We start from the raw sequence: 16,761 nt of genomic DNA on the forward strand, positions 1-16,761 counted from the left end.
TCAGGGATTCTAATGTATAGCCAGGGTTGAGAACCTCTGTTCCAGAGGGAAGGATAGAGGCCTCACTCATTTATAAATACTGTGTACCGCCAGCACCCACCACCTCTTATCTCCAGACCTGAGAATTTACATTTCTTTCAAGCTTCCAGGTGATGCTTAAGCTGCTGGTTCAGTGTCCTATGGAGCATTTATGTACCATTCAACACAGCACCAGGCATTTCTACTCTCCGGATGGCCCATCACCCAGAGAAAGCAGAGATCCTCATCAGACTAGGGCAGTCATTTCCTGCATAGGAGAGGACAACCCCACTACCAAACGTCTCCCTTGACTGGAATCTGAGGCTCTATCAAAGTGACTTCTCCATTTTGCTGAGACAGATGCAGCTCTTTTAGAGAGGGGAAGTGGGTAAAGATGTTAAATATTTACTTAAATCTTGTCTGCCCTGCATTGCAAGCAGGAAACAAAAGTATCAGTGACTGGGTCATCTTAGTGAAACCCCTTTCGCTTTGCTCTTCAATTCCTGCCAGTACACAACTGAAATCACTTTAAGTTTTTACAGATTATGAAATTTTAAAGATTAAAACACCTTCTTCCTAACATTCCTAAGAAAGCAGGAGCCAGGGAAAACAAGCTTTAAACAGTTAATGGTTCTGTACTCAATAATTCACTTTTGAAAAATAGATACATAAATCTAAAACAGATGGCCACACACACACACACACACCTCTTTACCTGCTGAACACTTTGCCCACTTGCTCTACTCCAGTCACCCTGGGCTGGCATCCTGCCTGTGCCTCCCACATGCCAGGCACAAAGACCCTTCCCCCAACATCGTCTGAATGGGGATAACTTCCCACGTCCTCCTGGTCTTTGCTCAAATGTCACCTTCTCTCTTCCATCTGGACCTCTCTTTCTCAACCCCTTTTTCTCTGTTCTACTGTTTTTTCCATAGCACATATTACATATAACCAGTACTACGTGATTTACTTACTCTGTTTATTGTCTGTCTTTCATGAAGGAATCTAAGCTCTGTGAGGGTAGAAATCTTTGTTTTGTTCATTGACAGGACTCAAATGCCTAAAATAATGCCTGGCACATGGTAGGTCTGCAATAAATATTTGCTGACCGAATGAATAGCTGTCTGTTAAAATCCAAAAATATTTCATTTTTCCCACAACTTTATTGCTTTTACTAAATTATTTCCAAAATTCTTTTTAGAGTGTGTATCTTTACTGCATCCCAAGCAAATGATGAGAAAGCCTACTTGACAGGCATTACCAATTAAACTAAGAATTCAAGGACCTTCTGGAACTGAAATGCTGTCACTGTGACCGTACCACAGTGGATGAGGGGAAATGATTAAAGTCAAGGTCAAAGAAGCCAGAATATTAAGGGTCTCATGAAGCAGGGTAAAGAGGCTGAATTATGTTTTCAGGTCATTAGGAAGCCACCAAAGGTTTTAGGCAGTGGGTTAAGCAAAGATACTGAGCATCATAACAGGTGATTGATAAGGCCCCCCGGACTGCTCTACGAATGGCATTGACCATGTTTTTATTCAATGATCTATCTGTCCTGATCATCTGATGATGTATAATTTAGCAGGCATAGCTGTTCTTAGTAGGACTGTATTAGCTAGAAGTGCAGAGTCAACCCATCTTTAGAGTAACTGATTTAACCCCTAGGTCCTTGCGACTCAATGTGTGGTCTATGGACAACAGCAGCAGCATCACCTGGGAGTTGGGAAGAAATACAGAATCCTAGGTCCCACTCTGGACTGAAGAGACTGAAATCTGCATTTTAACATGATCTCCAGGTGCCTCGGATGCACGTTAGAGTTGAAGAAATACTGCCCTAGGGTATAGGCTAGATTGATCCCTTCACTTCTAGCTCTGTGGGGACCGTAGTGGAAAGGGGTGGATAAGAGAACTTTCTCCCCATTCTCTAGGTTACAGGCTCATCAGCTGTCTGTGGCAGTGACTTACATCCTTAACTAAAGAGCCCAAAGAGACAACAAAACCTCCCTACCTGTTGGTCCTTTCTGACTGCCACTGAAACAGAAGCATTAGAAAGTTCTCTAAGTTCAAGGTTTCCTCATGCATCATCATTATTTCCAAACTGTTTTTACAGACATTTTCTCTTCATCTTATTAACGCTTCAGAGTGTGGTCAGGGGACTCCGGAGGTCCCCAAGAGCCCTTCAAGGGTCTCAAAGAAAGTCAAAACTATTTTCACAGTAATACTATGACATCAAGCGATGAGTGCACAAAGTATAAAAAGCTCATTGAAGGGGTTTCATATTCCACACTGCAACTAAACCTTCAGAAATAGTACCACTTGTCCATTTTGCAGTGTCAAGGAAGGCTATGCTCAGTTATCTGAAAGGTTAATACAATACTTCTCACTCTTCCAACCATATATCTGGGTGAGGCCGGATTTTCTTCTTATGCTGCAACCCAAACAACATACTGCAACAGATTAAACACAGAAGCAGGTGTGAGAATCCAGCTGTCATCTATCAAGCCAACCATTAAGGAGATCTGCAAAAATGTAAAATAATGCCACTATTCTCACTATTTTGGGGGGTTTTGGAAACAGTAACTTTTCATGAAAATATGTTATTTATATTACATGCAACAGGTTTATCATTTTCTGTTTTAATTTCTAATACATTATATGTCAATAAACTTAGTCCATGTAAACAACAGCTCTGAGTCCTCAACAAGTTTTAAGAGTGTAAAAGTGTCTGGAGATCAGAAAGTTCTGAGAACTGCTACATTAGAGCAAAGTAAAATAAAGACTGAAAAGCCTCTTGTGGGAAAGAAACTTTTCAAGTAGACTTCTGGGTAAGCAGGATGGAACATCCTGATAAGAAAGAAAAAAGTCAACCTGCTTATAATATAAATAAATAACCATGAGCAGGAATGGAAGTGTCTAAATTAGGTTCTCAATGTTCTCTTTATTGTGGTTATTTCCTCTGTCATAAATAACCGAACTACTAAAACCAAGCATGTTCCCCACTGAGGATCCTGCTGTTCTCTCTACCCATAATGCTCTTCTAACAGCTATTTATATAACTAATTTCCTCACCCCCGCCTCAGGTCCTTGATCAAAAATTATCATCCCAATGATGCCCACCCTGAACTCCCAACCCAAAATTGCAACCCACCCATTCCATTCACACACATTTCCAACTCCCTTCACCCAGCTTTGTTTTTTCTTTTTCACAGACTTACCACCTGCTAAAATACCAAATAATGTTTGTTTATTACATCTGCTGATACTATCCTCTCTTGCTAGTATGTAAGCTGCATAAAGGAAATTTTTTTTCTGTTTTGTAATCCATCCCCATCATCTCTTCTAGAGCAGTGCCTGGTACCTGGTAACTTACAGTACATATTTGTTAAGTATAAGGAGAGTGAGTTTTGCAGATAGAGGTGGTAGAGCTTAGAAGATCAAGATTGGCTGTTAGACCCAAGCAAAACTTGGATTTGAATCTTGATTCAGACAATTACCAGGCTCAAGCTCTTCAGCAAGTTATTAAACACTCTAGCCCTCAATTTTCTCACACGTAAAATCTACGTCACAGGATTGTGGTGAGAATAAATAAGATAATATCTGAAAACAACATATTGCCTGGAACTTAGTAATTGATCATTAATCACACTGTTATGGTTACTGCACCATTATTAGCTACTTTATCTTTTATGCTCCCAGTAACCAGTGTTGATTGGATTAAAGGCAATGGACAGCCCCAGGTTCACTTTTGCCACATAAAGAGTAGCTCAATTTTCCACCGCTCAAGAAGATACCTTTCCAGACTCAGGGATATAAGTAAAATAGATTTAACTCATTGCATGTTCATGCTAGAAGCATCATGAGAGGTCATTTAGTTCAATCTTTATTTTATCTTAACAGGTAAGTAAATGGAGGTCTGAGGTGAAAAGGTGTTCTAAGATCACATAGCTTGTTAGTACAGAAAAGAACCTAAAAATCCAGATTTCTGGATTCCCAGGACAATATTCTTTCTACTCCAACTGTCATGGAAGCTGCTTATTGGAATACTTAAAATATCTCAACTTTTCATCCTGTGCAAGATTAACATAGAGAACTAGAAGATAATTGAGATTATGTCTGCATGGACCGAGGATGCCTCTCTAGCACTCAGTAGCCACTGATAAGACATGCCCATTTTCTTCATAACTCATAATTAATGGTTTGCACAGGAATAAACATTGAACAAATAAATCCTACTATACACTGAAAGTACACTAACTTCATTTATATAACCATCCAGAAGATTCTAATCAAGGAAAGATAAATCAGTGAAGTTATTCCTGCAGAGTTTTTTTCAACCTTAGTATGTTAATTTTAGCTCTTTCAGGCTGTATCTATAAACTGCACATTTGGACTAAAATTCATTAGTCAATTTAGTCAACTATTTTGGCTAACATTTTTCCCTGAATATTTCTAAAAAGTGTCAGAAATATTAAAATCCATGGAATTTAGTTCTACTATTATTAGTAGCACCTCCAAAATACATGATCAAAATTGGCCCACATACTTATATACAGGTAATTATAAAGTTGGCTCTTCCACTTGCACAGGCAAATGACCAAATAAATGATATGCACAAAAAGAGAAGTTATATAAAAATTCAAATATCCAAGATGTGACAGTCTAGTCTCTGATCAAGCCTCAGAAAAAAAAAAAGATATTAAAAATAAACCAAGGAAGCGATCAAAAGAGTTGTTATGACAACATACTTGAATCACCAAAAGCAAATTAAAGATCCCTCCTATTTGCCAAATATAACCACTTAGACTCTACTGCACAATACAGGCCTGTCCAAAGCAACATCATGAAACAATACATGGAACGCAGCACCATGGTAGAATCTCCAAGGCAGCGCAAAACACTGAACAATAGGAAAAGTCCCCTCTGGTAGTTGATTATGAAGTGCCCTACCTGAAGAATCTTATCTTTAATCCAGCTTGAATTCATTCATTTAACAAATATTTATTAAGCATCTGCCAAGGAGGGTTTGGAACATCTGGAGCTCAAAGATGAATGACATTTTGATATATTACCCAGCTTAGAATTTAGGAAAGAAAGTTCAGACCAAATCTGTTTTGAAAGCAATGGGTAGATAAGGAAATGAAAATAAAAACATCCAAGTTTAGCTGGGGTAGATGTCATACGACCCTCTCCACTGGGCAAAGGCTAAATATATAATTATACAGAGTTGATTTAAGAAAAAAAACAAACAGGAAATGTAAACATTGTTCTAACAGATTAAATCTAAATTTCAGGGGTTGAATAGGAGGTGCAAGCAGTAATTTCATCATGGCTAAACAGGAAACACATGATCAAGGAAAGGCAAACCAATGATAAGTATGTGGAATGAGAAGGGATGAATAAATGCTGTGTGAGTCTAAAGGATACTTAAGCACCCACTGAGGAAACCAGTCATGATATAGTCGCAGATGATGTTCTCCTACATGGGCAGCAGGACATCTCAGTAATAAAGTACATTTATTCCTACCCCATTTCTGACCCAGCAAGATAATACTCAGACAGGGCCAACACAAAATACATAACAGATTAGGGGGTAATGGCAAAATACCACGTACTATGGAATAACAAAACATCTTGGGTCATTCTAGTCTTCTGGAAATCAAATGAATAAACGTCGCCTATTCACTGAGCTCTGGAACGTTAAGGAATGGGCAGCATTTGGCAATGCAACTTACTTTCCCCAGCAGCAAATAAAAGACTCTGGAAAGGAGGGTTCTTTAGCTTTTAGGGCCCTAAACTTCTATCTACCAGCTCCAGAATCATGGCAGTCAACCAGTTTCTCAAATAATCCTATGAAAACAATTCAGACCTATTCATTCACATTTATCTGCTTGCATGTTTCTCCAGTTCTCCTTCCTGAGGAGATAACATACACTGTGGGTAGGAGCATAAACTCTAAAGTTGGACAGCCTGGTTCAGAATCAGGCCCATCCCTGCTGGTTGTGTGATCTAAGAAGAGTTAATATTGCTAAGCTTCAACTTCCTCATCTGTAAAAGGGAGAAGATCGGAGGAAACTACCACTAGGGATTGTTGTGAGGCTTAAAAATGGCTATCACATGGTAGGAGTTCAATAATCTTGGCCATGATTAGCAAATGGTATTCTTAGCAAAGAAGAATGTGGTGCCAATGACTATCACTAGCCTGAAAAGAGAGTGCAGTCAGCGTGGCTTTTTAATATTTTATTGTCCTTCTTGCTAGGCTCCTGTTTAAACAAATTCAAATATAATTACGTATGCACTACTTAGTTCATCTGTGCTATATGGTCCTGTAGAGGTTTTGTGGGATCTTTCCGAACGCCCCCTTTCACCTGTACTGATGCTCACATCTAGAAGGATTATGCTTCCATGTCTCTCATGAGTTAGGTTCTGAGAAGTTCAGTTCACATTCTAGCACTTCTTTTGATGTCCAAGGAAGGCAGATTACACAATTTAGCCCTCACCTCCAAATTCATCCAGTAGGGGCATGAACAGTGTATATCTTCAGGGCACTGCCCTGTGCAGCCTGGCTCAGGGGCAAAGTGAAGCAAGAAGTGGGGAAAATGACTCTGAGAATGGTTCCAAGGACAGTGAAGGCTTCTAGAACCAAGGGCCCTGCTGGCCTTGGTTGGCTTGGTTTCCTTCTATCCTCACCGGTGCCTGGACAACAAACTATCATTGAATCCATGGAGGAGAATTATTATAAGGCACTTTAATGAGTTCATGCATGCTCAGAATGCACAAATTATGTTCAATGTACAATAAGTAATTAGATCTTCAAATTATCAAACCAAAGGTAACTATCAAAGCAGAAACAAACCAAGAAAAAGGAGTCTTTTAAGTGGGGAAAAAAACAATAACTGGAAGCAGAGTCAACTTTCCAGACCTCCTGGGTATCTTTTACCAGGTTATTTATTTAATTAACTTTTTAACATTTTTATTGGAGTATAATTGCTTTACAATGTTGTCATAGTTTCTGCTGTATAACAAAGTGAATCAGCTATATGTATACATATATCCCCATATCCCTTACCTGTTGCGTCTCCCTCCCACCATCCCTATCCCACCCCTCTAGGTGGTCACAAAGCACCAAGCTGATCTCCATGTGCTATGTAGCTGCTCGCCACTAGCTAGCTATTTTACATTTGGTAGACTATATATGTCAATGCTACTCTCAGTTCGTCCCAGCTTACCCTTCCCAATCCCCGTGTCCTCAAGTCCATTCTCTATGTCTGCATCTTTATTCCTGTCCTGCCCCAAGGTTCTTCGGAACCATTATTTTCTTTTTTTTTTTTAGATTCCATATATATGTGTTAGCATATGGTATTTTTCTCTTTCTGACTTAATTTACTCTGCAAGACATATTCTAGGTCTATCCACCTCACTACAAATAACTCAATTTCATTTCTTTTTATGGCTGAATAATATTCCATTGTATATATGTGCCAATCTTCTTTATCCATTCATCTGTCGATGGACACTTAGGTTGCTTCCACGTCCTGGCTATTGTAAATAGAGCTGCAATGAACATTGTGCTACATGACTCTTTTTGAATTATGGTTTTCTCAGGGTATATGCCCAGTAGTGGGATTGCTGGGTCATATGGTAGTTCTATTTTTAGTTTTTTTAGGAACCTCCATACTGTTCCCCATAGTGGCTGTGCTAATTTACATTCCCACCAACAGTGCAAGAGAGTTCCCTTTTCTCCACACCCTCTCCAGCATTTATAGTTTGTAGATTTTTTGATGATGGCCGTTCTGACAGGTGTGAGGTGATACCTCATTGTAGTCTTGATTTGCATTTCTCTAATGATTAGTGATGTGAGCACCCTTTCATGTGTTTGTTGCCAATCCGTATATCTTCTTTGGAGAAATGTCTATTTTGGTCTTCAGCCCACTTTGGATTCGGTTGTTTGTGTTTTTGATATTGAGCTGCATGAGCTGCTTCTATATTTTGGAGATTAATCCTTTGTCAGTTGCTTTCTTTGCAAATATTTCCTCCCGTTCTGAGGGTTGTATTTTCATCTTGTTTATGGTTTCCTTTGCTGTGCAAAAGCTTTGAAGTTTCATTAGGTCCCATTTGTTTATTTTTGTTTTTATTTCCATTTCTCTAAGAGGTGGTCTGAAAAGGATCTTGCTGTGATTTATGTCAAAGAATGTTCTGCCTACATTTTCCTCTATGTGTTTTATAGTGTCTCCCCTTATATTTAGGTTTTTTTATCCATTTTGAGTTTATCTTTGTGTATCGTGTCAGGATGTGTTCTAATGTCATTCTTTTATACGTAGCTGTCCAGTTTTCCCAGCACCACTTATTGAAGAGGCAGTCTTTTCTCCACTGTATATTCTTGCCTCCTTTCTCAAAGATAAGGTGACCATATGTGCGTGCATTTATCTCTGGGCTTTCTATCCTCTTCCATTGATCTATATTTCTGTTTTTGTGCCAGTACCATACTGTCTTGATTACTGTAGCTTTGTAGTATAGTCTGAAGTCCAGGAGCCTGATTCCTCCACCTCTGTTTTTCTTTCTCAAGATTGCTTTGGCTATTCGGGGTCATCTGTGTTTCCACACAAATTGTGAAATGTTTTGCTCTAGTTCTGTGAAAAATGCCAGTGGTAGTTTGATAGGGATTGCATTGAATCTGTAGATTGCTTTGGGTTGTATAGTCATTTTCATAATGTTGATACTTCCAATCCAATAACGTGGTATATCTCTCCATCTGTTTGTATCATCTTTAATTTCTTTCATCAGTGTCTTATAGATTTCTGCCTACAGGTCTTTTGTCTCTTTAGGTAAGTTTATTCCAGGTACTTTACTCTTTTTGTTGCAATGGTAAATGGGAGTGTTTCCTTAAATTCTGTTTCAGATTTTTCATCATTAGTGTATAGGAATGCAAGAGATTTCTGTGCATTAATTTTGTATCCTGCTACTTTACCAAATTCATTGATTAGCTCTAGTAGTTTTCTGGTAGCATCTTTAGGATTCTCTATGTATAGTACCATGTCATCTGCACACAGTAACAGCTTTATTTCTTCTTTTCCGATTTGGGTTCCTTTTATTTCTTTTTCTTCTCTGATTACTCGATTGCTGTGGCTACAACTTCCAAAACTATGTTGGATAACAGTGGTGAGAGTGGGCATCCTTGTCTTGTTCCTGATTTTAGAGGAAATGGTTTCAGTTTTTCACCATTGAGAATGATGTTGGCTGTGGGTTTGTTATATATGGCCTTTATTATGTTGAGGTAAGTTCCCTCCATGTCTAGTTTCAGAAGAGTTTTTAACATAAATGGGTGTTGAATTTTGTCGAAAACTTTCTGTGCCTCTACTGAGATTACCATATGGTTTTATCCTTCATTTTGTTAATATAGTGTATCACATTGATTGATTTGCATATACTGAAGAATCCTTGCATTCCTGAGATAAACCCCACTTGATCATGGTGTATGATCCTTTTAAAGTGCTGTTGAATTCTGTTTGCTAGTATTTTGTTGAGGATTTTTGCATGTACGTTCATCAGTGATACTGGTCTGTAGTTTTCTTTTTTTGTGTGTGTGTGTTACGCGGGCCTCCCACTGCTGTGGCCTCTCCCGTTGCAGAGCACAGGCTCCGGACGCGCAGGCTCAGCGGCCATGACTCACGGGCCCAGCCACTCCGCGGCATGTGGGATCTTCCCGGACCGGGGCACAAACCCGTGTCCCCTGCATCGGCAGGTGGACTCTCAACCACTGCGCCACCAGGGAAGCCCTGTAGTTTTCTTTTTTTGTGACATCTTTCTCTGGTTTTGGTGTCAGGGTGATGGTGGCCTCGTAGAATGAGTTTGGGAGTGTTCCTCCCTCTGCTATATTTTGGAAGAGTTTGAGAAGGATAGGTGTTAGCTCTTCTCTAAATGTTTGATAGAATTCGCCTGTGATGCCATCTGGTCCCGGGCTTTTGTCTGCTGGAAGATTTTTAATCACAGTTTCAATTTCAGTGCTTGTGATTGGTCTGTTCATATTTTCTATTTCTTCCTGGGTCAGTCTCAGAAGGTTGTGCTTTTCTAAAAATTTGTTCATTTCTTCCAGGCTGTCCATTTTATTGTCATACAGTTGCTTGTAGTAATCCCTCATGATTCTTTGTATTTCTGCAGGGTCAGTTGTTACTTCCCCTTTTTCATTTATAATTCTGTTGATTTGAGTCTTATCACTTTTTTTCTTGATGAATTTAACTAGTGGTTTATCAGTTTTGTTTATTTTCTCAAAGAACCAGCTTTTAGTTTTATTGATCCTTGGGGATGCTTGAGAAGACCCAAGAATTTGCATTTAAAACAACCATTCTAGGAATATGATAGATATATAATTAAAGGGTTGGAAATAGGGTCTGCAGGTAAGAGCCAAGAATGTGACTTATTTAGAAAAACAGAGACAGGATTTATTTTTTTCAAGTACTGTATACATAGATTATAGATAATAAAGGAACAATTCTCTATTTCCACACACTGAACAACTTCGAATTGCAACAGGAGACATTTAGTGCAATATAGACTGAAATATACCTGTTTCTGAAATGCCCTAATTAGCAGCATTTCAGAGTCTCTTCTTCTGTCCTGTTGTTTAGACATGGCAATACACTAGCAAGGATAGGTAAGCTTTCAGCAGCAGTCATGAGTAGGGCACACAAGACCAGGAAAATCATTGCAGATCACAACCCACCATAGGAATTCCAAAGAGAAAGAAAACTGGTATAGAGCCAGCGTGTTCCCAGGTACCCATAACTCACTGACAACCAACAGTGGCCACAGAAAGGGACCAGAGTCATGGCTATGTCATTACCTGCCCTCTGCTCAGGCTGAGCCTCTTCTGTACCCAGGCCTGAATGTACATAAATATGTGATGTAAGCAGTGTTTGCTTTGGTTGCCACCTTGGTAACCTGGTGTCCTCAAGTCATGGGTTTTCGAGTCACACTAACAGAAGTTCAGAGTCTGGTTTACTAGCTTTTGTGGTCTTCAACAAATTGCTTAACCTCTGCAAGTCTCAGTTCCCTCATCTGTAAGGTTAGAAAAATATAGTCAACCCCACAGGGTGTCATGAGGGGGAATTAAAGTATGTAAAACCCCACAGGGTGTCATGAGGGGGAATTAAAGTATGTAAAACAGAGGCCCAACATACACTCAACAAATTATAATCTTTTGTCATTTCTATTGTTGCTGTTGCACTATTGAAATCATTGATATTACTATTGTTATTATTATCATCATCATTATTCCAATGGATCCTGAAATTCTTAGACTCCAATGAGTTCAGGAATTCCAGGCCAGGGACCACTGCTTCAGCCCACTGTCACTTTTTCTCTTTCATATCTAAGAAATCCCTAAAATCTTCTAACTTAACTCCAATAAGTGAATTCATCATAAAGTGTTATCCTCTTTGTCACCGACCCAATCATCTTCATCAATTTTATGAATACCTTTAAAAGAGTGACTTCTATGTCTTAAATTGAAACCATAATCCTAATGATGGAAATTTCAATCATTGCAACAGATTTGAGGTCAGAATTTGGGGGTTAGGAGGATGTATCAGTTATTCTTCACTCACAGCAGTTTGTAAGAGACCACCTAAGAATAAGCAGAATCAGTTCTTCCAGTATCTCCAACTTTATTTAGTGCTGGGATAAGAGAGGGTGAAGGTTGAGACTGGAACAGAGAGTTTGGCTACTGATAACATCTGATCGTGAACTTCCAGTTTCAACACGCCTTTTATCCTTCCACCCGTGTCTACTTTCCAGAAAAACTGCATACTTCTCACAGCCTGGAAAAGCCACGTCTCTCTTCCCTCCTAGAGAAATCTCAATCATTCTTCAAAGATCAACTCAGAAGTCCCCCTCTTTTAAAACTTCCCTGATAACACAAAGTTGAAGGTAATCACTCATAGAACTAAAGAGTTGGAAGAAATCTTCTGTAATTTTATGGCTTGAATAAATTCCATGTTTTAAAGATGTAGTCAAAGGGCTTTTAGTAGGAAAAAACTGTCTGATTTCAACTCTCAGCATTCTACTTAGAATTATGAATTGTTTTTTTTCAATGTTTCAGCTGTTTTTTCATCTGCACATACTTGCCTCGGGACCTGCTTTCACAGGAAACCAAGAAAAGCCAGTTCATAATATTCATGCTTTTGAGAGTGTAAGGAAATGATCAGACTCATATACTGTGTGGTAAGAACACACATTCTTACAGACCTTTTTAGGGTAATTAAATAGACTATCAATATTTTTAAAATGCATACCCTGTGAACAAGGCATCCTTCTAAGACTCTCTCTTATAGTAATCCACATAGGAGCACAAAGAAAGAAATATGAGGATGCTCTCTGTAGAATACTATATAATAGAGAAATGTTGGAAATATCTGTCAATATATCTGTCAAAATATCTGTTAATAGGAGAAAGATTAAGTAAATTACAGTATAAGCGTTCTATGAAACACTGTGAAGCTATTTAAAAAGCATGAGTTTGATCTATATTTACTGGTAAGGAAAGATGTTTATGATATACCAATAAGCAAAAAAAATTAAATTAAAAAAGCATGGGTATTGTGTTTTATATCTGTTATTTTCCTCTCTCTTTCTGGAAATACACACACACATATACACACACACACACACACACACATCAAACTATTAGCATGGTTACCACTGGGGAGGCAGATGGCTTAGGGGTAGAAGTGTTAGAGATGGTACAGAAGGGGTTATAAAGGGGAATGCCTCTCTATTTTTTTTTATAAGTGCATATTACCTTTAAAATTGAAAAAGAAAATAAAGGTAATGCATTTGGAAATTAACATCTGAAACATTCTTCACCATTTTAATTTTTCTTAAACTTCACAATCAACATTGGCAGCAAAAAAACTCAGGGGATTTTAGCTGTACATTCTCCTTCTGTCTCACATATATCAGTGTAAAAATGTGTTGTAACCAAATTTAAGCATATAAGTAACCTAAAAAGTAATTAATAAGGGAAATTATCTGTTGACACAATCGTCTTGTATACAGTTGCTCGCTCTTTTAAGATGAGAAAATCCACGCAAACAAAATATATTTCAAACACTCATTATATTTTTCAGAAGCAAAATAAGGAAAACCACCATTACAAGGGTAAACAGGAAATTAAAACCAACTATAAATGTATACTTAAACCTCCTGCATTTTCTTGTTTCTTTATTCAGGAAATTAAATGATACCAAATGACAAAGATCTGTAATCTCTCAAGTGTTTAAGAGGAAGTACAGCATTCACTTAGGAGAAAACTACAGCAAACGATGCTATTGTCAGGAGGATTTAAGAGATTTGAAAAAAAAATGCTGTGAAAGACTACCCCCAAAAGCCAACCCATGGTGGCCCATGTGTTTTTGTCTCCAGAATTTGCTTTCCATAGAATTCTATGAGTGCAGGTGAGTTTCAGAGAGAACCTACTGGCTAGTTACAGTGAATCCCATAATGCAATGAGAAAGGCATGGGGTGGTGGTGAGAAACATGGCCCCTGCTTGGCTGTGTGATTATGAGCAAAGAATACTAAGCCTTGACTTTCTGTAAACTAGGAATAAATATATAAAATGACAAGGTCGCTCTGAGGATTAACAGGAAAGATGTGCACCAAAGCACTTAATCTAGCTAACGCTACTCAGGTATTGATTTTTGTCATTATTCCGTTTCTATTTTTAAAAACTCCTCTGCTGGGATGAATAATAGTAAGATGATCAAAAGATGTAAAAGATTTCAATAATACATCATTTTTGTAAAACTACTCCTATTGACCTACAACTTGATCAATGTGACTGGCAGATATCTATGGAAACTTAAGAGGAATATATAGGCTGATATTGACAAGCAGCAGCAAATAATGTATATTAAAACTGCTTGGTTAATGATACAGGGTCCATTCATTTGGCTAATGTTTACTGAATATGAACTATGCTTCACACACTGTGTTAGATGCTGTGGACAGACAGTATTGTGTAAAACAGGGCTCCTACCCTAACAACTTAGAATCTACTGAAGATGAAAGGTATTGAAAAAAATACATAATTCCAAGTATGCAGTAGTTTATTTAGGAGATGATCCCAGAAATCACTGTGAGAAAATGGGGAAGTGAGACAGGGAAGGGAGAAAAACCAATAAGGAGTACACTGACTAGCCAGTTACCTCTATGGTAGAATGGTCAACTATCCCAGTTCACCAGGATTGAGGGGTTTCCCAGGACACAGGACTTTCTATGCTAAAACTGGGACAGTTCCAAGAAATCTGGGACCAGTTGATCACCCTACTCTACGAACAGCTGGGTCTCAATCCTTCTGGAGGCCTTCTGGGAGGCTGCATGGAACACAACTTAGAATTATCTCAATGAAAGGCAAGGAAGTAGAGTATTTATCCACCAACCCTCAATGGCTGAGGATCACTCCAAGGCATTATTTTTCAGTTACTCCCGATCTGACCTGTGCAGGGGCAGGGCATGCTCCTGTGCCCAGAGAATGCCCCCTGAAAGAAAGACACAGGAAGATGTTGGCATGTCTATGAAGTGTCTGCAGGCAAACTCTGGGGTCAGCCAAGGGGACATGGGCAGGGCATCAACACTATCTGATACATGATTATTTTTTCCCAATTTGATGGGCAAAAGAACGAGCTCAATGTTGTTTTCACTGGGATTCCCTATTTAGTGGGGAGTTTAGAACTAACTTCATATTTGCATCCCTTTTTGAGCATTTAAAGACAGGTTAAGGGTAGTTTATTTTCTCAGCCTCAGACAACTGCCCCCGTAATAGAAAACAATAAAAAAATTTCACTGAACTTATCTAGAATATGTGTGTATCGGGGTGGGGACAGAGGTGGGGAGCAGGGCAAACTCTTTCACGTGAACTGAAGGTGAGAACTGACAACGTAGTCATAGTGTTCCCAGTGCCATGATCCTTGCTACACTTCCCTTTACCTTTAAAGGAGAACTGAGATCCCTGAGTTTTATATATCACATGTTTTAGGTTCCCAGTGAGTTGATTGATGGTCATGATTCATACTTGTTCATCTTCCAAGGCTCTTCTCCCATACTCATTTCCTCCCAGGTATACTTTCAGATCACTCCGAATTCCCTGTAAGCCTGAAACCTGTAAGCCTGGGTGTGCACTGCCTCCTTTCACTTCTGCTGTGACCACAGCAGTCCATTTCTATTTTCTTCAAGCCTCACTCACTGCAGCCTATTTTGAATTATATTCTAGCTGACTACTAGGGAAATCAGGGATGTTTAATGGAGCTCTGGGAACAGTCATTACCGAAACCCAACATACTCAAATCTCTTGCGTAATTCAAAACCCATGATATGCTTAGCCTAAAAGCTACAGTCGGGGGGCCTCACTGTATCATAATAAGAACATGAACTTTGCACACTCAGAAGATAACTAAATCATAAATTTAAACTGTAGATTCTGTCACTTCACTGATTAAGCTCCCAAACATTTCCCCAACTACCTAAGTCCTGTCATTATTAATCCTACCTGGTTTTACGCATTCCATCTCACATCCTCAGCACATATGTTATGGCTTTTTACCAAGCTTATCCTCCAATCATGATTATAGACAGTATCTTAGACAGTAACTTTTGATGGTTTTATTACCGAGCAGGAAGCAATCTGTATAATTCTGTCGCATAAACTAATTGCTTAGACATTTCTTGCTAACCTTTCATTTCAAAACTTGTCCCTTGGTTTCAAAGAATAAACCAGCCCTTATCTTACAAATACAGCAACTGAGATTCCAAGATGTTAAGTGACTTACCTGAGGTCACCCAGCTCGCAGCCAAGGCCAGAAGTCCTCTTCCTAGGCTATCATCCATCTTCTCTTCTTGCTTCTCTGGAAAGAAGAGAACATCTCAGGCAGTCATCTTGCCATCCATGTGCCTGGCTTAGACCTCAGTGCTTTAAGACTCCGTCACCACCATTATCCACCCTTCAGTCATTCCATTTCAGAGAAGTTAATCCTAGCTTCTTTGCAAGTGCCCCGCAGGGCATGGGCCTCCATATGTGTGGCATGAATGCCAGTAGCACTTACAGTCTCTTCCAGACATTTGGTACTTGCTGTGTCCTATGTGGACAGCTATTCACCTCTTTCTAAATAATGCACCTGTCTGCACAAATCATATTTATATATTTCTTTTCGTTTTCCATCATGCCTAAATACCTGTCACTATGCATATGGAGATGTTTCACAAAATTTAGTAAGGATGATAATGATAACTTCATGGGCAGAATCAGTTTTCTTAAATGATGTTCTGGGGCCCAAAATTATATATATATATATGCATAATTCATATGTATATACTATAAATAATAATATACACGCATTGTACACATAAGAGCTTTAATTTTTTTATTCTTGAGATTAAAATTAATTACATTTAATAGTGAAAAACTAGTAAGAGATATTGGCTTCCAAATACAGTGCTGCCTGTGCAGAAACCAGAGCAGATCCCACGCAAGTGCTCTATTATAATAAGGCAATGGAGTTGTTCTTCTTTTTGTCATGCTTTTGTCTTGTTTGTTACAAGCAATCACATTACAGAACTGAAGAGATAAATTTGCATTTACAGAGCTGACAATTTTAGTAGACTCCTGATGTGAAATGCTTTATTCGATTTACTTCCCCAGAGGTGACAAAGACCCTGAAGCTGAAGTCGCATTCTACAACATTCAGGAAACTGAT

General features: G+C 38.8%; 1 protein-coding gene across 7 annotated transcripts in view; it reads right to left on the reverse strand.

Annotated features, from left to right (window-relative positions):
• LOC307183458 (uncharacterized protein) overlaps positions 1 to 16,761 on the reverse strand; it is a 921,334-nt gene that overhangs the window by 809,742 nt on the left and 94,831 nt on the right. For 6 of the 7 annotated variants that reach the window (XR_013827469.1, XR_013827470.1, XR_013827471.1 and 3 more), the window contains exon 2: positions 15,838 to 15,912. Coding sequence is in view for 3 of the 7 variants with exons in the window: in XM_079915969.1 (XP_079772095.1) it covers positions 15,838 to 15,895 (58 nt within the window). In the remaining 4 variants the exon portion in view is untranslated. The remainder of the gene's footprint in view (positions 1 to 15,837; positions 15,913 to 16,761) is intronic. The other variant, XM_079915970.1, reaches the window with a different exon arrangement.

This window comes from Stenella coeruleoalba, assembly GCF_951394435.1.
Source record: "Stenella coeruleoalba genome assembly, chromosome: 3".
NCBI classification, from domain to species: domain Eukaryota; kingdom Metazoa; phylum Chordata; class Mammalia; order Artiodactyla; family Delphinidae; genus Stenella; species Stenella coeruleoalba.